The sequence below is a fragment of the Monopterus albus genome, unplaced genomic scaffold, assembly GCF_001952655.1.
Source record: "Monopterus albus unplaced genomic scaffold, M_albus_1.0 scaffold44.1, whole genome shotgun sequence".
Taxonomy (NCBI): Eukaryota; Metazoa; Chordata; class Actinopteri; order Synbranchiformes; family Synbranchidae; genus Monopterus; species Monopterus albus.
The window spans coordinates 1,651,511-1,679,399 of NW_018127924.1; the positions used below are offsets into that span (position 1 = coordinate 1,651,511).

Consider the following 27,889-nt stretch of genomic DNA (forward strand, 5'->3'; position numbering starts at 1 on the left):
TGGTGGGCGCCCTCCGGCCTCGACCGGTTGGGTGAGTGGATAGAGGAGAGACAAAAGAAGAAAAGCAACAAGACACAACAAACAGTCAAACACTGGTCAGGTTGATGTGGCCGGCTACCTACAGAAAAGTACAGGGAGAAAGAGAGGACACACTACGGGAGAGAGGAGACACAAAGTTAGTGATGTGTAATGGTGGCATATAGGAGCATAGAGAGAGAGGAAAGGAGAGGCACTGAACTCAGTGGAGAGCTGGAGGTTGAGTGAGGTCTGAACCTTGAGCTGATTTCTCAGCTCCTCCATCTTTTTCTGATAAAACATGTCCTTATCATCATTTCTGCATGATCATAATCTCCTCCGCCATCTTTTGACGAAGGGTTTCCTGTTCAGCCCTCAAGGTGTTAATTAATTCCTGGTCCTGCACTGCCCTGTTTGCGTGAGCGAGCTTCTCAGTCTCAAGTTCACTTTGAAGGGTGTCTTTATCAGTTCTCAAATTGTTAATCAGTTCAAGATCATGCTCCACCCTGTCTGCGCGAGTGAGCTTTTCACTCACAAGCTCATGTTGAAGGGCGTCTTTATCAGTCCTCAGGGTGTCGATCACTTGGAGATCTTGCTCCTCCCTCTTTATGTGAGCGAGCTTTACAGTCTCAAGCTCACGTTGAAGGGCGTCCTTATCAGTCCTCAGGGTGTCGATCATCTGGGGATCTTGCTCCTCCCTGTCTGTGTGATACTTATTTTAGGTTAGGTTTTTTTTAGGTTTAAGAATTTATTTCGAGCAATAGTGACATATAACAAAACAATAATACAGTCAATCCCTACAAGGTATAGTCCCTTACATTAACAACATACCTCAATCAATTGCTCGAAACGGAGTGGGAAGAAGTCAAGCTTATTTAAGCTAACCCTGGTCAGTTACAATAAAACAAAAACATAGTGGCTACTTCCTTATTAATTAATACTAACCAAACATCCAATTTCTATATATATACATAAATATATACACAAGTGCAAGGAAAAGAAAACAAAAGGACCAACAAACAACATACAAAACAAATAAACAAAACGCCATATAACACCACTGGTAAGAGTAGCAGTCCTCCCAACGATGATAATCCGGACACCTACAAGGTAAATGATACAACCTACAAATACATCTTCAAAGAATTAAACCCCGTCCTCTCTGTACTGTGACAGAACCTTCTGTTTATAGAGTGCTTTAAATTGGTAAATATTTTGACATTGTTTATATTCAAGTCCCAAACCATTCCATAGTTTAACCCCACATACAGACACACAGAAACTCCTCCTAGTAGTTCTGACCATTGGTATTAAATTTTGAATATTAGCAGGAAATAGATTGTGAAATGCTTTAAATAGAAATTGTACCATGTTGATTTTAACAAGATCCTGAATTTTTAATAACTTTGATTTGAAAAAAAGTGGATTTTTATGCTCAAAATATTCAACCTTATGTATGATCCGCATAGCCCTTTTTGTAAAATTACTAGTGACTGTATTGAATTATTGTAGTTATTTCCCCATACTTCATAAAGATAATTTATTACTATCTATTTTTTAAATTTTCCTTAATTCAGTATTTACAGCATTAATGAGCATATCATAGTGATCACAATAGAAAATATTGGTGTCATCTGCAAACAAAACACACTTAAGTAACTGTGAAACATTAAATATGTCATTAATATATAGATTGAATAGTTTGGGGCCCAATACTGACCCCTGCGGGACACCACTATCTCCCAGGACCTGAAGTGGACGTCCAACATCAGGACCATCACCAGGAAGGGACAGCAGAGGATGTACTTCCTGCGCCAACTCAGGACGTTTGACCTGCCCCAGGAGCCGCTGATACAGTTCTACAGAGGAATCATCGAGTCTGTTCTCTGCACCTCCATCACTGTTTGGTTTGGCTCAGCAACCAAACAGGACAAGTACAGATTTCAGCGGACAGTCAGGACTGCATAAAAGATCATTGGTACAAGCCTGCCCTCCGTGGAGGACCTGTACACCTCAAAAGGAGGGCAGAGAAGATTTCTGCAGACCCCTCACACCCGGGACACAACCTGTTTGAACTCCTCCCCTCTGGACAGCGTAACAGGTCACTGTACGCCAAGACAACCAGGCACAGGGACAATTTTTTCCCCCAGGTCACTCTGATTTAACAGTTAACCCACGACAGTATGAATGAACAATAATACCGGTAAATATACACTGTACATATAAATCCGTTGAATCCAGATTGTGTGTGTGTGTATATGTATATTATTTATATTTGTCCTTTGCTTGTTGATATGTACATACACATTGAGAGCCGCTGTACCAGAATCAAATTCCTCGTGTGTCCAACACACCTGGCCAATAAAGCTGATTCTGATTCTGATAGAACATGTATTCAAATTGTTTCTCAAGTACATTCAACTGGTGAATTCAACTAGAATAGCAGATAATGTGTAAGCTGGGGCAAAAGATGGAAGATTAAAAGTTAAGATGTTAAATATTTTTGTACATGTGAGGCAGCGGTGCATATTGAATTCTTGGAATACAATAATGCCATCTGACAGGGCAACTACACAACATCAACAACTCAGACTTGGCCGGTGTGTTGTACCAGGTGAACTGCAGGAGGCTTTAACAAATCAAATAGTCCCTCTGTTTTCAGTCCAACACAAACAAAGGAGGCTTTTTCAGAGAAAAGGATCCTTTGTTGGATAGAAACTTTAGAAACATGTGAGCCTTTGCTGCAACAAGATTATTTTGTTCATATGGTCCTACTCTATTCTCAGGTGAATAAACTTTAAGTTGCTAGCACTATATATATGTAATTTTTGGAATAATGTTTGCACAGACTTTACATTTGTTAATGCACTAAAATTGGGCTCCCTCTCAGTTTCTTTCACAATTTCTAGGGTCACTCATTTTTGCATCTCCAAAACAAACAAATGTAAGCTTAGAGCTGAAGCACATACACTGTAAACACTGCAGGAGTCACTGTCATGGGACAGAGTGAATCAGAGTTCATGATAAGACTTCTTAATTAAAAATAGTAACCGGTCAAATAAAAGGCCACAGCTTGACTAGATTGTTCTGATCACTTAAGTGGGTCTAAAGGTATTTTAAAAGTCACTTTAACCTTTACATGTATCAGCTTTGTTGCCAATTTATATGAAGTTGGCTTGCAAAGGAACCCAGAGCTCATAACACTTAATTATACAACATCATTTATTAATTCATTATAGTTAGTAGTTGTGCAGAAATGTGTTTTATATTTGGAGAATGAAAGGAGTGAGGAGGTGAGAAACAAAAACTCAGGATGCAACAGTATTGACAGAAACATGGAGAAAGTAAAGAAGGTGAAATGATTCCAGAGTTTAAAAAAATATATGAAAGAGTAACAGAGACAGAAGACAGAAGCTGATTCACAATCAGCTGTTAGAGAGCCATGTAGCTATAAACTCCAAGAAGCAGAAAAACTGTTCAGGCCACCTCTGTGTTGTTGAACTAGATGGGACAAGGCGTGTGCTGGTTGTGCTGGGCTGTGCCCTTGGTCGAACTCCTGGGCTGCTTCTATGCCACAGTCCTCCCTTTACTATATGTGAAAGTGACTAACATATGTTCATATTTCCAAAGCTGTTTTACCAAGGAAAAACAAACTGCACTTCAAACTATATTTATTGTCAACAATTTGCACACAGACACTAACACTGGCATTGGCTCCTGTATAAATGGATGCCAGTGAAGCAGTGTTATGCTCTCCATGCCAGTGTGGGCCACATGTAAAAGCCTTTCCTAAAACAACCACTGTGCTTACTGTAGCTTTTCAGGAGGGGCTGGCTGCCTCCCAGACTGCTCTGCTGTTAGAGCTGCCCCTCAGAATAAATAATGACAAGTCAAACCTGGGCATTTAAAGAAACAGTTTCATATCTTTCCTTTGGAGGAATGTAATCAGGGGAAATTTCTAGAGGTCAGCTGTCTCAGTGGACAGAGGTTCCTGTTTATCCTCCAGATGTGGCTTGGTTGAACGTGTGCTAATAATAACAATATAATAGCTCAGGAATACAGCTTGTTAAACAAACACTTGTTTTCAAAGGAGAGAAAAATAAATGCTAAGAAAGAACTGGAACAGAGTGTAAGATGCCTGGCAAGTCAACAAGAAGCACCCTGAAAAGCACTGGGGGTCACACACACAAAGACCACGCATGCTAGATGGGCACACACACTCCTTTGCAGTCAGTCATAATACAAGAAAAAGGAAGTGGGAGAGGGCCAAGGGGTTGGAAGAAGAGCAGAGAATAAAAAATGAAAAATGAAAAAAAAAACTACAGTTCATCAAAAGAAGCCCCAAAATAAGTTTCTTTTCAAGTTTTTGCAAGTCAGCAAAAATGATGCTTCTAGTAGCTGCTTGCAACACATAGTACTGTAGACAGACTTATGGTGAGTGGGCGATAGGCCAAATACAACTCCATGACAGAAGCGCACTGCTGCATTGATACTAGGATCATGGTGCAAAACATAAAGAGCTGCAATGAGTCAGGCACCAATGATGGCCTACAAAATCACGGGGGAGACTGTTCCTCGCCTCTGACGTCATCACTAAGCTTTCCTGTATTTACAGAGGAGGTTTGATTTCCACTCTTTTTCCACGTTCACACATGAGCTGTTGTGAAGCGGGCTCTGAATGTAAAAGAGTAGCTTTGTCCCACCCTGGACGATGAGCACTGGAGACATGTGCTTCTGCCAGTCCTGAAGAAGGGCCCACAAACCACGGTCACAGAGCAAAGCACAAACACCACCTGTTTAATATCAAATCTTTCATATTAAGTAGGTAAGCCAGTAGCCTGCAGCGCTCACAGTGCTGTCTGCTTATGCTTGTTAAAACTGTTGTCAAACTCAGTAGAAGCACAGGACAGAAATCTTTTGCAAAGGCATTCTGACCATCTGATGTACTCATATTAATATGAGTCATGTTGAATGAGATGTGCAGTGATAAAGCTGTTGTCTTCTGTATCTCAGGAGCTACTGTAGCAACAGTGAAGCAGTAAGCATCTTAGTTTTTATTTGTGGTAATGCAACTTTTGTGCATAGATTTAAAAGGAATACACCATAGCTTTAACTCCTTAACTAAGTGTTGTTTTGATGCAGCCATTTGTTACACATCTTGTACTGTAATTTGCAACATTTTATAAACGAAATTACTGAATAAGCATCTCATTATCGTACAGTATAAACATTAAGACTTAAAACAGCACTTCCAAAGTAGACCTTATCATGCAGACAATATTGCCCTCTACAGGGTATCCATATTAATCACGCTTGTCTATTTCCAACACAGCATCACATGTGCTGATCAGAAGATAATTACAATTTCTGGAGTGATGTAGATTCAGTGACACAGTAAGGAGTAGGGAGAGGAGGAGGGAGAGTGTCCTGCAGCCTTAAAGATGCTGATTCATACTCTCCAGACTCTGTTCAGCTGGGGAGTCCTTTGGCATGAATCCCTACAAGCTTAACACGTGGTGTGCTGCAGCTGACTTTGACCGCATTCTGGAACGTGGGAGAGAAAGATGACCAAAAACAGTGAGGAAATAAACACCTCCAAAATAATATTTAAACATTAAGGACATCACAGCAAACACAATGTCAGTCTTACAGTATAATGTCAAATTAATAAAGTTTTTATAACATGAAGGTGGATTTTTTTTATTATGATTTAAAAAACTGCTCTGTGTACCAGCTCCAAAAGAACTGATAGGAACAATGGCTCTAAATTGTTAATTATCTTATTATTTATATGAGAAAATTATTAAAATGAATTAGATGGTCAGTGATGCAAGAAAGGTCACTCCTTCATTTTCACAGTGTATGAATTAAATTTGTAGTCTGTGTTGTGTGGGGGAAAAAAAAGATCAAGAAAACATTTCATCTTCCTCGTGGGAGTGGAACAAGGCACCTATTTCACTGCTCTGTCTTCCACAAGCAGCTGAGTGTCAAGCCCTGAGGATTCTGCCTCCCCTGGTCATTTTTATGAGACATGCCACAGCAGCAGAACAGTTAAATCTCCAGAGATCCAACCCAGGGTTCAGTCTCACACTGGCATGGTATGGACCCCAATTTAGGATACAGAGACTGGGTCAAAACAGCAGTAGGTATAGCCTTTCTCTGAGAGAGACTGATTCTTTCATTAGGCCCAGGCTCTTGTCTGTCTTAGGGTTTTTCCAAACCAGAAACCATGGTTGGACAGTACAGTGTCACGTCTGCTCAAAGCTCGGGACGCTGCCTTCAGATCTCACGTCTGCTCAAAGCTCGGGACACTGCCTTCAGATCAGGTGACAGGCTGGCCTACAGCAGGGCCCGGAAAGAACTAAAGAAGGGCATCTGGCTGGCCAAACACAGGTACAAACAGCACATTGAGGGGCACAGAGTATGTGGAGAGGCATCAAAACAATAACAGACTACAGAGGCAACAACCAGCAGGTCAGCCATGATCCCACCCTCCCTGACACTCTGAATAGTTTTTTTGCACGCTTCCATACACCTGGCAGCAGAGGAACTGTACAACTCCCTCAGGTGAGCTCCACCCTGAGGATCAACACAAAGCTGCGGGAACAGACAGGGTGTCAGGCTGGGTTATGAAGCTTTGTGCTGACCAACTGGCAGGAGGTTTCTTGGACATTTTTAACCTGTCCCTGCATCTTGCTTCAGTCCCTGTGTGCCTCAAGTCCTCCATCATTGTGCTTGTGCCCAAGAAATCAGCTGCCACCTGCCTCAATGATTACAGCCCTGTTGCTCTGACACCAGTAATTATGAAGTGCTTTAAGACGATCATTCTAAAGCACATCAAGGACGTCATCCCTCTTGGTCTGGACAGCCATCATTTCGCCTACAGAGAGAATTGATCAACAGAGGTTGCTGTCTCAATAGCATTACACACAGCTCTGTCCCACCTGGAGCATCCTAACACTTACAGTATGTCAGGATGCTATTTGTTGACTTCAATTTGGCATTTAATACTGTAATCCCAGACAAACTTGCACTGAAACTGCACAATCTGGGAATGCCTGCAATGACATGTCATTGGATTAAGGACTTCCTCACTAACAGGCCTCAAGTGGTGAGAATCGGAAGCTGCACATCATCCACACTGGTCCTGAACACAGGCACACCACAGGGCTGTGTGCTCAGCCCAGTTCTCTTCACTCCGTTTACCCATGACTGTGATGCCATTTACCCCACAAACACAGTAGTTAAATTTGCAGATGACACCACTGTAGTGGGTCTCATCTCAGACAATGAGACTCACTACAGACAGGAGATCCAGCACCTGACAAGGTGGTGTTCAGATAACAATCTTCTCCTGAACACCAACAAAACTAAGGAGGTCATTGTGGATTATAGGAGGTCCAGGAAGACAAAATATGCTCCTCTTCTCATACACAGGGAGGTGGTGGAGCAAGTGGATAACATCAAGTTCCTGGGCATCCACATCACGTCTGACCTGACCTGGTTTATGAACACATCCTACCTGGTAAAGAAAGCAAATACGAGACCATATATACACAGTTTTACAAGGTAGTAAAGGCAAAAAAGCTATTTGCAACATCCCCCTAAATTCTTTCATTAGATCAATGTAATAAATTATCCGTGACATTTTCATTTGGAAAAAAAAAAAAAAAGAGAACATCTTAAAACTACAAGTTAAAAGTCTGTCAAAATATTAGAGAACCCATCTTTGTTTCAAAAATGAAATAAGATATTGCACCTTCTTTTAAACCAGAGTACAATAAAATGACAATGAAAAAGAGCATACAAAGCACAACAGGAATTAAATTAGAACTATTGCCACTGGCTGACAATCCTTTTTTTTTTTCCATATACCTTGTAACAAAAATACATTTCCTGTAACAAAACATCACAGTTTCATTTCACTGAATTATGTAAAAGGATAACATTTTAACACACTTTAAACATCTTAGAACATAGAATGCTATTCAAGACTGCTAAGCACGTAATCATGTTTCATTTCAACAACTAGAAAAAAAAAAAAAAAGATATTGCCTTTTGAAATGTTACAACACCTTGGGTTCATTTTGGCGGCACAATCGGAGTCAAAGACAGGAAAGTATAGAAAAGCAAAGCAGCTCTCTCAAGTCCAAAAAGGGATCCCAGATACTGTCTATCCAAAATAACAGTGTACATAAGCATTTAGTAACAAATAAATGTTCCTGATTTTAGAAAGGAGAATAAAGATTCTTGACTCTCTTCTTCCAAATTTTATATTTCCCCCTCATGTGTCCACGTCTTTTCTGTTTTCCCTTTCACTCACTTTCCTTATTTCACGTTTTGACTTGTGCAATTACAAATCTTCTCTGAATAAATCATATCACCTCATTATAGATCGGTAGAATTTAAAGCAGACAATCATGAAAGGTGTATATGACGGATTACCTTGGAAATTAATTTGCACAAGCAGGCGGCTTACACACTACATTCATCTGTGACTCAAGTAAAGGACCCTCTTGAATTTCCCACTCTCACGACTCACCCTTTACAGAAGGACAAAGAGGCCCTAGAACCATTTCTACTCCTAACGGTTATGGAGTAAATCACAAACATGTCATGGCTCGACCCTCTGGGAATACACACGACCTTAAGTGTCCTATACTGTGTGACTAACCGGTGTCCTCCTTGCATGGCCAAAGACCCACTGAGCGCAAAGCAGCATACATCTCTTCTGAGAAATGTTTTCTTTTTCCAGACTGCAGGCATTGTCATTTAATCAAACCCAAATCCCACTGTGCCTATTAACATATCAGGCTGATATGGGTTGCTGTAAAAAGCTGGAGTACAGGAACCCGGAGTAGAACATTACCATAACTCTGCTTATGTGATCTTTATTTCCACTCACACACCCACAGGTAAAAGTGCTTACCTGGCATCTCTCTCCCCCCTTTGTACTCATTCACACCTTCTTATCTATTTAGAGTGTGTTCATTATTTAGTTTTTTGTGTTGTGAGTGTTTGCCAAATAGCACTGACAAAACCTAAGCATCTAATGCTAATGCAAGTTTAATATTTTACCAGACCATCAAACAATTTAAACTTTGCATTTGGCTTGGCTGTGACTAAATAAACAATCAGGGTAGGTTTTTTTAGGAATATTTAGTGTTTTAATAAATGGCACAGTTTTTCTGCGAGTAGCACAGCCTTAATCATAGATGCAAAGGGATATGTGGTCATCTATGTGAACATCTATGAAAATGAGGTCAGTACCTGAGGAGTTGCCATATTGGACAAGAGTTGTTTTCTACAGATAATTTCCTAGTGACCTTGGTGGAGGTCTTTTTGCTCTTGAGCAGAGAACAGCTGCCAAGGTCACTTCTGACCTACTTGGCAGCCATTCATGTATGTTAGGGCCATATGTTGGTTTGTGTAGCAGCCTACCTGAGACCAAACGAGGCTAAAATGGTTGTATCATGGCAGGCAATTACTTCCCCAAAACTAGGACAGTTCTTGGCAGTCACTAGAGTGCAATAAAAAACATCGTTGCTGTCAGAGGATGAATGGGGCCATGTTGCTCAGCGAGGATTATGAAGACAAAACAACTTTGACAAGTCTGAAATTTGAGGACACTTCCAGGGAGACATGAAAACAATCAATGTCAAGCTGTTTGTTGGAGGGGTATTTTGTGTGCCCTTGTGACTCATATGAGCACAACAGAAAATACAGCCACTGAGTTTTCTAGATTCAATAACTGACACTTGACAGAACAGCACATCTCAAAGTGGCAGCCATCTATGTAGCAGCGAACAAAGCCCTCTTTCTCAGCACAGGATCAGTTGTTTGTGTAATAAAGCAGCTTTTATAATAAAGAAGCATTTTACATTAGTTTGATGGTACTATAGGTTCAACAGATGTTGGGGGTCATTTTCCTGGTGCATCTTTGGTAAGATGTTGGGCAGGGCTACCGGCACTACTCCGACCTTTGGCAGTTTTTGTGTCTGGGTAAACTGGGTTTTCTGATGGTGAACTTGTGAGTTAACACAGATGCACTGTGTAAGCAATGTGACTGGACTGAACCTGCATTCACTCAGATGGGCCCCCCCATCCCCCTTACAAGACACTGGACTGTACTGGCTCCTAAAATACTTTATTTCAACTCACAAAGGATACATCTCCTGGCTCGACACATCTGATATGTAACTTGTAATATTTGTGTAATAGTCAATGACCTAGTTTAGAGTTCATGTAGAATAGCATCACATTATCTAATTAATTTCAGTGTCCAATTGCATGAATATATTTTAGAAGTTATGCACTTCTTGGCCTCATTTTAATCAATGCAGCCACAGCACCTCATATCTGCAGTCAGCATGATGTAATAGCATCCGGTTCAGATAGTTTTCAATCAAGTGCCTTGGGAAATGGGTCACTGTCATCAGCTCATTAATAGTAGCCTTTTGACAATGTTAAAATACAATAAAGAGAGAAAAGAAGAAAGGCATTTTTAAGTGGTGCGCCTTTGATTTGGAGAAATATCTGGTAGCCCCTTGATTTAACGACACCCCCCTCCGCAGATATAACCCACCCACCCACACTCTGTAGTGGTGTGTTCCAGGAAGCGCAACTCTCCTCTGCTCTCCTCTCGGACTGGAGTGAATCAGCTGATGAATGGTATCTCCCTCCTCTCTCGGATGGATCGCGCTGCTGAAGCCGGCCAGCCTGAGCGCTGACATTGGAGCAGGTTGCCCAGGGCTCGCTCTCCTCCTGCTGGATGTTGGAGCGAGCGAGTCTAATGTAAAAGCAAACAAACAAAAACGCGATTTCAAATAGAGGTTACTTCATCTAATTTTACACCCTCGGGCAGGAAGCTACCATGGCTTCCAACTTCAACGACATAGTCAAACAAGGATACGTGAGGATACGGAGTAAGAAACTGGGGGTGAGTACTGTTGCACTTGCTCTCTAGCGCGGCGGAGGAGAAATAAGGGGACAGACCAGAGCAGCGCAAACAGTGGCCACGTTTCTCTGTGAATTTTGAAATAAATGTACTTATATACTGAGATATTGGTAACATATAGATGATGTGTGCTTGTAGCTGCAGACTATATCATATTCCTGTTTTGTTTTCAGATTCCTTTAACTTTTACGCGTTGTAGAAAGTTATGCTCTATGTAGTTTTGTTACTGTTTAGACAGATAACACACTCTTTTAAAACCAAAAGTGCAGTTAGACACAAGATAAGCTCCCCATAAAGACTTAGAAATGCTATGATAAAATGACAGTAAACTCACTTTTGATTAAGATGCTCTGTAAAAACATTAACCACACCATAACATAGTCTATTACTGTGAGGAGCAAATTAACATATGGATACTAGGATGGACAATATAATAGGAATATTGGGAATGTCATTTATCACTGCACAAATGATCCTGTTATTAGCCTTTTATCAGTCAGCACAGCTTTACTGTACTTCAGCTCTCTTTCAGCCTTAATGAATTGCTCCCAGTAGTGAGACAACTAATTGAAATCTAGCTGATTTTGTTGAATGATGGCAGCTCCTCTGTGCCTTGATAATGCATTTCCTTTGAGATAAAGCCAAGAGAAAAGTGACTTGACTGTGTACACTGAAATGAACGATATATTTTGAATTTTGAGCTCCTTATCGTATGACTCATAAAGCCATCTGCTTTTGTTCATGCTTCCAGCCCATTACGCTCACAGAGCAGGCACACTCCCTGTCCTCTGATAAAGTGTGATGATGGAGGCTAATGAGGTCTTCCTTCTCATAACATCACCTGGCTTCATCAGCACTGTTTTACTGTTGTTTGCTGTTTGCTCTTTGAGTGTAATCACTGAAGCCTTTACTGTCCCTAAGGGACTTGAACAACATAATCCTGATCTTTCAAATGAAAGCACAAGATATTTGTTGTTGTTGTTGTTATAATGCAAAGTAACTTACTCATGTACAGCTGGAACAGTTTATTTATTTCTCTGATATACTAGTAGCTAGAGACACTGACAAAAAGAGGTAGTGTGAGCGTGTGGAGGGTCTGTGACTCAGGACACATGTTGTTTTGGCTGTCATCAAGGTGGGTGCCCTGTCTCTGCCAGCTCCACATCTCATCCTGCTGTTTGTGGAGAAAAACTGTTTGTGTCCTGATCGCCCACTCCTTCAGCCCTCTGCCACTTGCTGCTGTTTTATCATGAAAAAACTATGCTGCGATGGCCTCAGAGGATGCCCAGTGTGGGTAGACAGAAAGTATTTATCTGTCCACAGTAGGATTAGTTAAAACAAACAAACCAAATAAATACACATAAAATAAAAATAAGAAACAACAGGATCTGACGAGTAAACAGGATCTGACCAAACATTTGATAACAGAAACTATGGATTGTCTTTAATTATCAGGTTATTTTCATGAATAGTTGATTCACTGTTTGCTTTATAAAATGTCTGAAAATAATAAAAGAACCATGGATTTATGACTTTTCCCCTAAACCCAAGTCTGAAACCTAAAACTTCAGTTTACTATATGCAGCAAATGCTTCTGACGGAGGAGTTGGAACCAGATGATGTGTGTCATTTTTGCTTGAAAATGAATCAATAAGCAACATGGCTGCATACATTTCTGTCCTGGGTGCTTTCCTCCTAATGTGTAGTTAAAACTTATTTAATGTTTTTTTGGGCTTAAAGTCTCTCAAATATCATATATATCAAGATTTGCATCTCAGCTGAGCTTCTTATGCTCCCACCTTGGTCTCTATTATAACAGTGTGTCATTTCAAATGTGTTATACATTATTTTTATTAGAAGGTGGTACAGCTGAATGCTTCTTGCAATCCATTATGTATTAAAGTGGCCGCAACAGCACCAACAGCTTTAGGTGAACCCGTCAGCATCCGTCAATATGATTGGCTCATTTCCAAACCCCATCATGTGTGAAGGCTGAGGCCATGAGGTCAGGTTTGTGTTCTGCAGAGTAATTACAAATTATAAAAAAATAGAAACTGGGGCACTTTTCTTTTTCTATATATTTATTTATATCTGGGATGTTTGTTTACTTTTTCCACTGGTGTATATTAATTATTTCCTACATTAGCTGCCTCCTTTGTCCCTTTGTTGTCTGAAGAGACAATGGTGCACAAGTTGATTCTCTCCCCTTTCCTTTCTCGCATTCCCCTCCTCTTCCTCATTTGTCCTCCCGTTCTCTCACCTCCCACCCCCTGAGTCTCACCTGTACTCCCCACACTGTCTCTCTCATCTCCTCTCCCCTACTTTATCTTGCCTCCTCTTTTCCTTCTCTTTATCTCCCTCACCTTATCCCCCCTTTTCTCACTTTTCTCTTCTTCACTGATTTGCAGACAGTTGAGAGACTGAGCACAAAAGCACTCTAGTCATCACCCCACACTGCACACTCCGTAACCGCAACAGGCTACTCCCCCTGACATGGTGCAAAGGCACGCACACACACACACACACACACACACACAAATTAGCTTGGTTCAACAATGAGGAATTGCCACGCACATGCACCTGACAAACAAGTAAGCAATCTGCTGCCAGAACAGTGTGTAGATTCTCTATTAATTTTAATCCTGTGGCTTTCTACTGTACCACCTTTATTTAAACTACATGAGGACAAACCAAACTATGGAAGAAGATTGGAGCCACTGTGAAAAATATATTTGAGCTCTGACTTTTTTGTCAGCATTCTGACTTTAAAGTTGACTTTTAAAGAAGTCAAAATTCTGAGAAAACACTCAAATAAATTTTTTTTACAGTGACCTGATCTTGTTCTGTACCAAAAGCTCACAGGAGCCAAAAACACATAGAAACAGCTAAAGTGATGTTGCCATCATCTGTGCGGTTCTTTCTCTCTCTTTTTCAGTGATGCTATCAGTGGTATGGACTCCATTTGAAAAGCTGAATAACATGACCTTTGAGTAATTTGTGTGTCAGTCAGTTTGAGTCCAAGTACAAGTTGCCCAGTTTTAAGATCACAGTGGTGAATAGAAAAGGTCAGCTGTTGAATAAATTCCCCCCGTCTGTCAAACTTGTTCTTCAAGGCTTAACAGAGTCAGTTTACGTTTACTGCAGGTGTGTCTGCCGTTCAGTGTCTCCACTCACAAACATGGTTTGACACTTAAAAGGAGCGGTAGATCAAATCCTGGCTTTGAGGTAGATATGTAATATTGTAAGAGAATGCAGAGTGTTTCATGGGTACACTTCACACACAACTCAATACTGACCTCTTTAAAATGTGCAGTAGGACCAGAAGACTGCGATTTTATTTCATTTCAAATATCTAAACTTCCACTGCCATCTAAGTACAGTTGTGAGAGTGCCTTGCTCAAACCAGAACATTTGCGTCAAAGCAGAAAACACGTAAAAAATGCATTATGTCTGGTCACGAATGGAGTGAAAATACAATCAGCCAGAAGTGTGGCTGTAAACAAATAATCAGTAAACTAACAATCACGTCTGCAGACTGGGAATTTAAGTTATTCATCATTTTAGTACAAGAATATCATTTGCAAAAGATGGGTTACACGCCTGTCAATGGATTTACACAGGTGATTTTTTTTAAATTACTTTTTTACAAGCGAACCATCTTGGGTGTGCATTCAATTTCTCTTGGGGCAACGAGCGCTCTGCAAATTAAAGACTTAAAACAAAGAGAGGAAATCTGTAACAGCTCTTTTTTACAGCTCCTCATTTTGATGATTTACAGGTTTTCTCTGTTTTATATTTTTGTAAATTATAAACGCAATCTGAATTTGTTGCCTCGGGCTCAAGATAAAATTATGATCAGCACTTTTTCTTCTGCTTTTTGACATTTTCATATATTTTCACAAATTCCCACCAGACCCTGGACTCATTTTATCAGTGCAGAATCCTGTGAAAAACACCTAATGTGCCTGAAATTAGGTAGCAAGAATAATAAATATGGCAAAAGATTTGAAAGATTCGGTTATGGAGAGCTTCGATACCTGATGCTAAGCTTGGGGAAAGACACTGATAAATACAAGTGCTAATAAAGCAGGTTTGGGACCCTGTAAAGATCTCTGCTCATTTCTGTCTACAATAACCCTTCCATTATCTATCAGGTATTGTTCTCCTTTCATTGTTTCAGCTGTTTTTTGACTTACAGTTGGATATTTGTATTCAGCGGCCAGCGCCCTCTACATGGAGAGTGTGTACTGTAATTGTGTGTGGATATGTTCTCCCTTGTTGGTGCACAAGTGCCCACCAAACCGCAAAAAATTGGAGAACAGTGTCTCTATTGTCCAGGGTAAGATGACAGGGCAGCCAGAATGGTGGATGTCATGAGATTTTTCACTCCAGGAACTGTACTTGTCAGTGGAGCGTAGAAAAAACTGTGTTAAACTTGCAGTAACTGAGACTTCCAAACAGCATGTATAAATGTGACTGGGCTTGTGCAAAGAATTCAGATAATATTGACTGGAAAATCATTAGATTCTTACATCCACTGGCCACAATTAGCCAAGCTCCCTGCTCTTTTCTCTGATTGCCAAACAGAAATTGAAACTGTAGCAGATAAGAGCATTGAGTATTCTTTGGTTTGTATATTATTTTATTTCTGCTTTGCGAGTGTATATATTGCAGTCTGCTTTCAGCGCTTCTTTTTTTTTTTGATACATGTTTTTCAACTCGGTGCATTCATTCACAGAAATGCAGTGCTATTAACTGGGTGGTAGTTTCCTTTGGTGTTCATCAGTTTTTTCCATCAGACAAAAGACTGAGGACAAATCACTGGCCCTTATTGGCCCTGATGAATCGCATCTCTAGCAGGATATGGGAGCAACAGCTCAACAGTCCTTATTCATGTTGAAAAATGTGACTATTATATAGTCGCTTTCATAAATAAATCCCTGCCTGGGACCCACTTGAACATTTCAGATCATTGATTCCTGTTGTTCCTAATTAACAAAAAGCTTTTTTGTTATGCTGTTATTAGTAGTTAGTTATGTCTAAAACCCAATTGATTAAGTAATGCACCATAAAAAGATTGATGGCTGATAATGTTTTCTTGCCCTCATTCAACATCACGCTCACAAAATGCCAGACACAACTTTAGTTTCAGTACCTACCTCTGTTCTCTTCTATTCACTTGTTGTGCTGTTTTTCTTGCTATTGCACCGCCTCAGATCCATTCACAATTGTACCAAGTCAGCACTGTCCATAACAGGTTTGTCTTAGGAACTGTTTTGTAAAGTGCGTAGTTCTCTTCTGTGCCAATGGGATTAGTCCCACTGGGAGAGAACTCACAGCTCAGTAGAAGAGAACTCTCTTCATGGCTATTTAATCTTTACAATCCCAGCAGACCCTGCACCTAGACAACACACAAGACATTTGATTCAACACCTCAAATTTAAACATCCCCTCCAGAAATGTTTTAAGGCATATAAAATATTCTGCAATGAGTCCTGCAGAGTTTTTACACAAAAGGTTCATTACAACTCAGAAAAGACCTTGAAAACATGTCCAGTCTTTGTCCTTAATTCTGCGTTTGTTGTCAGAAAGTTGGTTTACCTCGATATGTGTCTCAGCAGTGGGCTGATGAGAGAATATTTACTCATCTTTTAAGTTTGATAAAGATGTTATTAAGAAAGTTAGGAAAGTTATATTTTGTAGTCAATTTGCTGTGTTGTGGTTGATAAAAACGCCCATAGTATTATATGGCTAAATTGATTTCCGTAATAGAGTTCGCTGTGTAATTTTGAAAGGTGAATATATATCTTTATGTTACTCAAGTCCATCTGATCCACATAGTCCACCTCCCATGCAGGACTTGGGCTTCGCTGTTCCCTCTGGTACTGTGCTGCTACATTGCACAGACACACTGGGGACTCACCTATAAAACACCAGGACTACAGAAATCCATCATAGCTCTATTAACACTTATGCTTCATCCTCCTTGCCTCACCTTCCACAGCTCATTAATCAACAGACCAGCTCTCAGGGTTCTGCTCTGCAGATAAGCTCACTCGCAGCTTGTGTGTCTGTGTGTGGGGGTGCAGACGGAATGTGGGCATTGTGTTTATATGGATTTGCATACAGTATGTGTACATGCATGGGTGTTTTTACGTGTCCGTGTGTGGGTGGGTGTAGGAAAAATCACTGTTTCCAGGGTGATTGTTTTTTTCTATATCAATCTGTGCCATTAAATTGAGGACTATCAGAGATTCAGATGTTGTTGTCAGTATGCTTAGTGCTATGATAACAGCCATCCTTCTCAAACGGCTTCCAATTTAGACTAATGCTTAAGTTTAGTTATCAAAACACTTTGCAATCACAATTGTATGTACAATGACAAAAGTTTAAAAAGATTAAGTTGTTTTAGAATAACAAAGTTCCAGTCACGATGTATAATGAGCTCTTCTTCTGCTGTTAATTTTCATCAGCCTGCTTACAAAGCACATTCAGTAGCAGCCAAAGATAGCCTCAGCTCTTTGTAAATGTTTTAAGAGGCTTGTCTTTGTTCCTGTGTTGTTAATTAGTCCACTATATGAATTTGTTAAAAAAAAAATATATATGTTGGCTTTAAGTAAAAGCAAATAGCCATCTTGAATAATGTAAATTTGCCTATGTTTTAACTAAAGAAGGCTTTTTTAAAATGAGATATTAATTGTTAGGTGCTGTGTTATTGTCAGATAGTGTGTTTTCAGAAAAAACTTTGATCTGGGACTTTTGTGTAAATGGGGAAAATAAGCAGGATATTCATGTCACTGATCTGTGTGGTGGCTCTTTGTGTTTGACTGGGGATGAGTTTGTAGACTGTTCTCTCCTGCTCGCCCTCTTTCTTTCTCAGGGGAGTTCTTTTAATAGTAAGGTGGTGACAGTTTACTGGGGTTGACACATTGGTACATGCCCAAATCGGCATGAAATGCAACAGCTGATTTGTCCTTGTTGCTGATGTTTTTTAAATTTGCACTTCATTCTAATGAGCTGAAATGACCTCTTTTCTATTTCTATTACCACGTTTTATATTTACTCAAGAGGTTTTGGTCAGGGACTGAATTTAGAATAAGGTCTGCCGAGGCAAATACACAGTTGTGGACTTGGGAATGGCACCTTCAGTGGACCATTTAAAGGCCATAAAGCAATTGAAAACATGATGTCACTGGACAGTTTTGTGGCGACACATACAATAGAAGACAGAGGAGCACCATCATCTTACTATTAATATGGCAAACTTTAGACCCATCATAAATCATAGTGGGAGCTTAATATGCCAGCAGATTAGGAATCATCTAGGTTAATAAAAGGAAGTCAGAAATTGAGAACAGACATCAGGGTCAACATTAAGTGGTATTACCCCTCTGCCTCCCCACTCATACACACACCTCCCCCCATCTGTTGTTATCAGTTGTTCACTCTCATGTCAGAGAAATGTCTGTTGGGCAAAGTGATAATTGCATTCTTCAACGATTTCATGCTGGGACACACAGTGATGCTGAATTACAGCCCACTTATTCCATGGGAGTGTGTTCTTTGGGAGCAAATGAGCCAAAAACAATATGACAAACTCCACTGGACCCTGTTCTTTGACATAAATATCCACATTTCCCTTCCTTGCACACACACGTGTTAATTCCCTCAGTGTCCTTTTTGAATTGCAGACCAAATGTGGCTGTTAGTTCCAGTAAGTACAAATCTCCTCTTTGTTGTTGTTGTGAGGAAACAGTTGTTGCAGACACAAAGCCTGCTGTTTCCCAGCTAACCATATCAGAGAAGCAGCACATACATCAGTGAGCGTGTACCTCTTTAGGATTAATCCTCAGGGAGGAATGGCTGCAGCATGAGGATTACCGCTTTTAGCGTTTCTGATGAAATTCAAATAACAACTGCTCACGCAAAGTGTCGTGGAAGACATTCAGAGTTCCATAATATTCAGCTAAACATGCAAATATTTGCTCGAATCTTTGTCTCATTCAATTTCACTGTCTTTATTAATATGGTAATCAAGTGGTCAGCTAATGGAAATAAAACTAGTCAAATGATGGAGTTGCATCATGGTCCTTTCATCATATTACTTTATAGTCGGTCACTTCTGAGGCACTGCATTTGGTCTCCATGTACCAGCCCCTCACCTGTTGGCTTATATGCTGATTTTGCTTGTCTGGACACAAGCAGAAACATACAAATAAGGCTTTACCAGAATTACAGCTTGACATAAATGGGTTGTTGTGCTATTGTGCATTCAGATTATATTTTCCTTCATTTATGGATTTAGCTCAGTTTAGCATTCAGGCTGGTTAGAGGATACACAGTGGTGAATAACTGACACAGAACAACAGTGCTCTGTATTGTTGCGTGCTGTCTGCGGCAGCCTCAGTATGCTTGTTGGTGAAGTTATTCTGCCATAAACAAACCCTGCTTTGTCTGTCGCTTTGTCTGTGACCACTTCAGCCTTGTGCATGGACTAAATGGAAATTGCTGTGTGTGTGTGTGTGTGTGTGTGTGTGTGTGTGTGTGCTGAAGATTGCTGACTAAAGTTGTAATACATAAAGAGGTTTGGATGATGGATGGTTTACAAAACAGGAAACTGTCATAATGGTGACTTAAAGCAAAATTGCTCTGCTGTTCAAATGTTCTTACACATGCACGCAAGTCCACCGCACCATTATATAGTGTAGCCAATGGTGACTGACAAATGCCTAAAATATTCAATGGAATAACTTTACCAGCAACATTATAAAGCGCTTGGTAGGTTATGATTAAGATTGCAATGTAACACTTTGTCCTCTCTTTTCCTGTGGTGTTGCCCTTGCTAGCCTTCGTCCATGCCCAGTACAGTCCCAGTCCCACTCCTCTTCACTTTCTCACACCTGACCCACAGTTTCTTCAGAATAATTTAGCTGCTGTTTTTGTGCCACACTTAAGAATGCTCTGCTACTTTAGCCGCCCACTGTTGTGTTGTTTTCTCATTCAAGGCCCAGCATGAGTCAAACATCTCTCTTGTGTCCCCCACAGTAGTAAGAACCAACAGTAAAAATACTGTCCCTGCATTCCCTCGTGCCATTTGCATGTGGGGTTTTTTTGTGTTAGCTACATGTTGCTCTGTCTGAAATCTGGGCTAAGAGGAAGATTTTTTTAAGGAAGTCACAGTGATCTATCCTCAGTGCTCTGAGCACAAGTTTCAAATTGTAATTTATCATGAATCCTAATGGAAGGCCACAGCCCTCTATGGCTCTGGCCTATTCCAACGCACTACTTATTCAACAGCTGTTCTCACCACCTCATCATCATTTTCACCTTGCCCAACTTTCTATTAAGTAAACTTTCTGATCTCTATTGTTTTTCTCTTTTAATTTAACTTTTTTTTCAATCTCTTTATAGGCCTATTATATTACTCTCTTTTACATGGTTGTTTTAAAATCATCTGCTCTTGCAGTCTTTGCCTATGGGCAGAGGGGCCCTTTGCTTTTGGTGAGAAATCACTTAGAACCTGTTGTCCATCATATCTCATGCTACACTGTGACCAGGATCTAGTCTCTGGATATGCCACCCACTCATAACTTAAGGCCTTAACAAAGGAAATAAATGGTTTCTAATAGCATGATATTACATTTCGGGACCAGTTTGACTCATCCATGTTTCATGAGAATGTCCAATCATGCATAGACACAAGAAGGACATGAGGAATGGGTAAAGAGAAATTTAGAGAAAAATAGAAAGAAGGGCAAGGGGAGAGACAGAGACAAATCAGGCTATGAGAGAAAGTGAGGACGGGTGTGTGTGCATGTGTGTGGTTGGTGATTACTTGCTAAGGTAGCACTGCATTACACACGAGGATTTGGAATGGCCCAGATAAAGTAATCTGTGATTAACTGGGGCACGGCCGACTCACCCCGCCACTCTGCCAACAGCTGTAGTCGGGCGGCTTACAAATCTAAAATGTCCAGACATTTTAGATGTGGCACAAAATATATGTCGGTATGGAGAAGAAAATGTTGGGTGGGATGAGATATGCATAAAGACAAAGGTGATAGTCAGCGGTGAGGATAAAGAGTGACAGAGGGAGCGGAGTTGCAATAAAGACAAACTTTTGTAGTCATTTCATTTGGCAGAGAATTGTTGGTAGAACTGTCCTGGGAGGATTTGGGAAGGGAAACATAGACCACACCACTGTTTGAAACTGATTGCCAGCACCAGAAGCTGATATTGCCAGGGCTGGTCTGTCATAGTCCATCAGCTGTCATTATCGCCAGGGGAACACTAAACCTTAGGTAGCTGAATGAGGAGGAAGACTTCAAGCACAGGACCGCTAGCAGTTTGACAAAACACAGACTAGTATCTAATGCAGCTATACCTGTTGTATCATATTTTGTTTCTTTGCAATTGAAAGGCTAACAAAGATGAATGGCGTGCAGAACATTTAGTTTTTTATTTTACTTATATTGAAATTCACTTTGCAGAGGTTGTAGGATTGTTGAAATGAGGCAGCACAAAGCAGAATGTTGTCATTCTGGTGAAAAATAAGTTTAAAATATCACACTTGAGAGTGGATGCCTCAGAACCACATTTGTGTCTGGTTAATTACAAGAGCAAAGTAAATACTTTGAGTAAATGTGCAGCAATGATGAAATAATACTCAAAGAGTAAATAAAGAAAGCACTCTCCAACTAGCAGATGCATTTAAATCGTCATTCAGAATAAAGTTTAATGTGAATAAAACTGGAACCTTGGTAAATTTCTCTGTATTGATCTAGAAATGTTGATAGACACAGCTCCTTTATATTGTATGGAAAGCTCCTCTTTAAGTTCATTAAATCCCTGCAGCCACCCGAAAGCAGCAATGTGTCCCACTGTGGATAAATCTGCAGCCAGATTTGAGATTTGTGTTGTGCCAAAGCACAGTTCCATTACACCTGGTCATCAGCTGTGCTTACCTTGATTAAATCACATGCAAATGAAACTAAGTTGCTACAAATTAACCACACGTACCAAAACTTGTTATTGTGTCTGCTTTTGTGGAGATATTGAATAGCAGTGGTTTATCAATCCCATGCGTCACTACCTCCTTTCTAAATTTCATTCAACAAAAGACAAGGAAGTTCCCCCAAGATTCCGAAATTTATTTAACACACAATATAATTAAACGAAAGTAATTATTTAAACTACTTACAACAATAAAAAAAAAAATTTGATCACATTCTAGTTTAAAAAACCTCACAAATATTGATTAGCACTATTTTAGAAAAAAACAACAAATTAGTGTAATAAAAATTTTACACATTAACTTTAAAAACCAATATTTGGGAGGTGCGAATTGTGAAAAAGTGTAATAAATCACCACAAACATTTATGGAAGCGAGGAGAGCAGCTGAGGAGACTTATCACCGAACCCCACTTGTTCTAGGCAGCCACACTGGAACTTTACTCAGCCAAAAACAGGAATGCATGTAACAAAACCGATGGAAATTCATCTAATTGTTGTTGAGTTATTCCAATAAAGAACAGAAATGTACACCTGCTGGAGGCAGAGGCTCACCAAAGTCATCAGAACATCATCCTGTCAGTCAAGCAGATGTTAACATACTGTATTTTACTGCAGTCAAGGTTTTGATATGCTGGGGGCACTGGTAGAAAGGTTCCAGGATCATTTTAAACTGTTAGAACTAATATTTTGAATATCTTTATCAAATTCTGTGCAATAGTTGTCAAGATATTAAACTCCAAAACTACAAATGTCATTATGATGGTGAAGCTAGGGGTAAACTGAGCAGCTCGTCAAAGTCAGTAGGATTCACCCCATAGAAACCACAAGTGAGTGTGTAGACTTTTATGACAATCCATTCAAGTGATGTTAATTTATTTCAGTTTGGATCAAATTGGTTGACTGTCAAACTGACATTACCATCACTATAGCTGTGCTCAGTATTCTGTCATTGGAAATCATCCATTTTGCTACCATCACTCCTGAATGTTTCAGGACTACGTTGATTGAAGTACTCTCATGGCTTGTACTGCAGCAGTAATCATCTTTAAATCATAGTTTGTATGACACATGAATCATCAAGGGGTTACAAACCCTTCCCACATCTGTCTCTATTTCGTCAACTATCTGAGGGAGAATAAATGCATTTGTGCTTCTGAGATATTGTGATTGTGTTTCATTATTTGCTAGTGCTCCAGAAATTTTAAGAGATGGCTATTTTTATTCTGGTGTGTCATTAGTCATTTACCTAAAGCAGGCTGTCATTGGAAATCATTTTTATGTCTTTAGTCAGCTCATCCAAATGACAAGTGATTTTGCCTGTGGGAGGAATAGGGAACATATTTTATTGAGAGGTGAGACAGTTCTTCAATAATGCCTGAAGTTTGATAATGTTCTTTGAGATGAATGGACATTGTGTTTGAGACCATTTCCAGAAAACTTCTGAGCTTTCAAAGGTGGCACATTACTGGGGTCCATGTGGAGTTTCCAAATTCTCCACCACACCCCTCAGTTGTGGTTTTACATACAGTAGTCATTTCTATGATATATTGTGACAGTACTACCTGTCAGGAACCCAAGCTGAACTTTAAGGCATTTATTGTTACATTAAATGTCACTACCCCATAAAAAGACACAACTTTATGTGTAGACAGATTTGTTATCAGCTTCCTTTTGAACCGTTTATAAGAGCCCATAAAACAGTCTACTTCCATCTGTCTGTCTGTGATCATACTTTGGCTCTAATCCCTGTCCCAGTCCCAGTCTTATGTCCTATGTTTATCATAGAAGAGCTGGTGGTGATGAACTAGCTGCACGTTGTCAAGTGCCTGATGAAGTGTTTTCCTCTCCACAAACAGACTTCCCTAAAAGTGGAGGGATTTCCCTTGAAATTTTGCTGCCTCCTATTTTATAAACTGGCTTGCTATGTGTAGTGATCTCATCGTTTCTTTGATAGTGTCAGGACACACAGAGGTGCATTCAGACACCCATTATCACGTGTTATCTGACCATAGTTTTGGATCAGGAAAACCCTGACCTGCCTACTAGATTCACTGGGTTGTTATCATGCCTTCATTGTCATGGTTGCAGGAACAAACATAGAATGGGCCTGCTTTATGATATAGAGACAGTCACATGAACCCAGTTTCCTTTAATTCCCACTTCCTATTTTCACAGTCACATGAAGCCAGTTTCCTTTAATTCCCACTTCCTATCTTAACTCCCTTCAAGCCTCATGTGAGGAATGTTATCAAATCAGCTTGTTTATGATCTGAAAAAAGTAAAACAGCCACAGTGTGACAGATTTTCTCCCTGAGTGACACAAAGGGAAAAATCAATAATTTTATTTCAAGCAGACTTGACAATTGTGATGCTCTCTTATCGTGTCTGCTCTGTAAAATAAATGCCAATGAATTATTAACATGTGCAAAAAGTCAATAGTAATTCTCTACAGTACTTCTACACCTCTCAGGTATTATCCAATAATTTCATGGAGACCAGTGAACATCTTATCTTAAGAATATTTATACCACCATACTCAGTTTTGTTTGCACTTCTATTTATGGGATACTGTTTGCCAAGCCCTGTGTAGTTAACGTTTTGCCATGCCCATTTTGTGCAGCTGACCACAGGGACTTAACAGGGTGAGTGGAGGTCAAATTGCTTTCACACGTTGTGCCAGAGGACAACTCAAAGTGAAAACTAGGATCATTTTGTCTTCACCAGAGCTGCCCGCTTCATTACATTGTTTCTGGAGTTGCCAAGCAGTATATTCAACACTGTTCTGGTATTAAATGGGTCACACTAAACCAGCGGAGTGTCATTCATGTCTGTATAATTACACTCAGCATAAGGGTGTCTCTGAATAAGACCCACCAACAGCCCAAGAATAGGACGGTCTTGACAAAGCACCGACAACTGTGGAACAGACAAAATTAAACCCTCTCCATTCATATCTCCATGTTCTTATTATGTGCAAGGTGTCTCACTGAGCTTTGCTTTTGTGCTGGTATAATGACTTAATCTGAGCACTAATTACCTTGTGTGCACCAAGCAGGCAGCATTGCTTTGACTTAAGCTCTCAAAGACAAATTGAGGCTAGTTTTAATTTGACTTCTTTTAAAATTATAAATGTGTTCATGAACATTGTCAAAAGCAATTCATATCTAATCTCATTTCTGTCAAAGCTGCAGTTCTGTTTTATTTTTATACACATTATTATGGAAATAAATACAGTGTGTTCAATTTGGAGTAAGATTTTATCACTCCTTTGTTTCCTTACTTGCTTAAAGCATTTTATGGACAGTGTTGAGAGTGATCCACAGTGCATTAGGGAGTGTGTGCACACTATTCTCTGTTGTTTGCTTTTTATAATGGGCCTGGGCAACACTTAACTAGAATGGAAGCCCATCAAGGCAGACCGATAAGAACCAAGGGATCCACTCTAGTCAATTACTGCAAAGTGCCAGGTTCAACTCAGTGGGCCTTTTATGAAGTATACCAGCGGAGTAAACAAATTAATTGTACATTCATAGTTCCCCAACACAACCATGCAGCTCAGGGCAATCATACATCAGGCAGGGTGACAGTGGCTATTTCCAACAGGAAAGAGAAGCCTCATACTAATAAAAGTAGGCAACCATATAGGACTCAGAGCTGTCATACTAAAGGCCTTTTCAGATAGGACACAGTGAGTGTGCGCTCTGCTATCAAGCCCATTCATTTCTATGTACTGCGTGGTGCAAGAACATATCTGTGCTGTGCCGAGCTGAGCACCATTGCTTAAGTTAAAAAAGTTGTGTGCCATCCTCCCCTGTGCTGCTTCCAACCCACGCGGCGAGCGCAGTGCATACCTGAAAGCTCCTTTAATTCTGCTTCTCAACTGCACGGTTTTGTCTTTGTTGGCTTTTTATGCCTTGACACTGACTGCGTGAAGAAGAAGGATGTGTTTTAGAATTCTGGCTTTTCTAATTGCCCTATTAAGGTGATTATAATAATAGACGAAATAGCCAACAGCAATAAACAACAAATAAAAATAATATTGATTTTATTGATTCATCTTCTGAGAGAGCTGTAAAAGATATAAAGGGTTAGAAATGAATTTCTTTGTGTGTGCATGTATATATATATATTGTGGTCAGCTGCACAAAATGGGCATGGTGTATTTAAACACCCTGAAAACATTTTCTCAGGCCTCTGGTAGAGGACCCGAGCTTGAAGGAAGGCATACAAGACCGCCCCAAAGTGGACATTTATATATAAAATGTGACTGGTTTCTTAGTTATGCACTTGTGTGCTTCTTTTGATTTGACCTTGAAGCAACACCTTAAATTTGTGTCATCTTTACTTGGTGAATGGGTCAGATTGGTCCAGTAATCAATACAAAGTAATCTGCATTGTGTGGCAAAAAAGTAAAAGAATGTGTGCTACACAACTTTTAATAAATGGAGGCACATTACTCCATTTTGAATTTAAGTTATAAAGTTGTTAGGCTTGTACAGCAGAGTGCTGTTTTTTGGGAACACAATTTGTTGAATTTGAATTGTTTTAAACACTCTTCCAATTCTGGAACAACCTTTGTTTTGTGTATACACATCTATACTGAAATTCAGTTTAATGCCTATAGTTTCAGGCCATAAAAAAAAGAGATTAATGCATTTTTTTATATTATAATCCCTTTCGCATAAGGCATTCTGGATCCGGTTTTAGGCCATTGCTTGGTGCCAGTGCCTTACCTTGAATCTGGAAAGCTAATTTCTTCCACACAGTGATTGCTGCTGCAATCCATAGTTTACATCCATAGTTAGTAATGAAATGTGGAGCATGAAGATTCAGCCATTACTTAACTGTTAAGGCAGTGGGGCTGTATTTAAAAACCCTGAAAACATTTTCTCAGTCTGTTTCAATGTGTGAACAGCAGGGTTCTACATGAACACAGTGTTCTGCTGTAGTAAGAAATGTTTTGGTAATTTCCCCTGAGATTTCTGTGTGCACATTATTCACTGGTCAAATGGAAAATGGTGATCTCAGATTTCTCTGCACCTGAAACAGGATTTAGTAATATCTGACACTCAATCTGTTGGCTATTAGAGGGTTTGCTCAAATTGCTGGGAAACATCAATCAAAATCTGATCAAGCCACACCTATGCAGTCCTGATAAAGCGGAATACCTAAGTGTGTCTGACTAAAGATGTTGTCCTTGTTCTCTGTTGTCAGGTCTTCCGTAGGTGTTGGCTGGTGTTCAAGAAGGCTTCCAGTAAAGGACCCCGACGGTTAGAGAAGTACCCAGACGAGAAGGCAGCCTACATCAGGAGCTTCCACAAGGTAAATGATTCAGTGTGTCTACTGTGTCAGTATGCTTCAACAACACAAGATGATTAGTGTTCAGGTCCACTCGGCACGACCTGCCTCTTTCTTTTTTTCCTCTCCTGCTCTCCCTTTTTGCGGGATCAACGCCTCAGCTGTGTCCCAGCGGGTAATTAGTGACTCGTGGGTCGGTGCGCACACCTGAGGCGTATTCCGGTGATTTGTTGGCTTCCTTATTTATACCTCTGGCAGACCCCCCGTTGTGTTTGACCCGCATTTTTTTAGACGTGTGTAAGATGCTACGCTGACAGTCTCTGTGCGTTTTGTCTTGACCTTATCACGCTAATTATGCGGTTAGCAACACAGAAATACGTGCTTTGTCTTCCACGCTGACAGTTCCTGTGCTGTGGATTGCATTGTTTACGTTGGTTCTTTTTGTTCACCTGTCCGTTTTCATCCTCCTGCTATTCTAGTTCCTGTCCTTAGTTTGTGTGTTTACCGTCCTGGTCTCCTTAGTCATCACTGCCCTTCCCTTGTTGTATGTATTATGGACCCTGTTTTGTTGTCATGTTGTTTTTATTCCATTAAACCACCTTTTT

General features: G+C 40.1%; 2 protein-coding genes across 2 annotated transcripts in view; one reads left to right on the forward strand and one right to left on the reverse strand.

Moving 5' to 3' along the window:
* Window positions 1-10,152: 10,152 nt before the first annotated feature.
* Window positions 10,153-27,889, reverse strand: part of cd226 (CD226 molecule) — a 54,967-nt gene continuing 37,230 nt past the window's right edge. Inside the window, exon 6 of the mRNA XM_020599972.1 lies at window positions 10,153-10,804. Within this exon, the coding sequence (XP_020455628.1) occupies window positions 10,673-10,804 (132 nt within the window). The 3' untranslated portion in view covers window positions 10,153-10,672. The remainder of the gene's footprint in view (window positions 10,805-27,889) is intronic.
* dok6 (docking protein 6) overlaps window positions 10,798-27,889 on the forward strand; it is a 47,561-nt gene continuing 30,469 nt past the window's right edge. Inside the window, exons 1-2 of the mRNA XM_020599975.1 lie at window positions 10,798-10,954; window positions 27,201-27,308. Of these exons, the coding sequence (XP_020455631.1) occupies window positions 10,889-10,954; window positions 27,201-27,308 (174 nt within the window). The 5' untranslated portion in view covers window positions 10,798-10,888. The remainder of the gene's footprint in view (window positions 10,955-27,200; window positions 27,309-27,889) is intronic.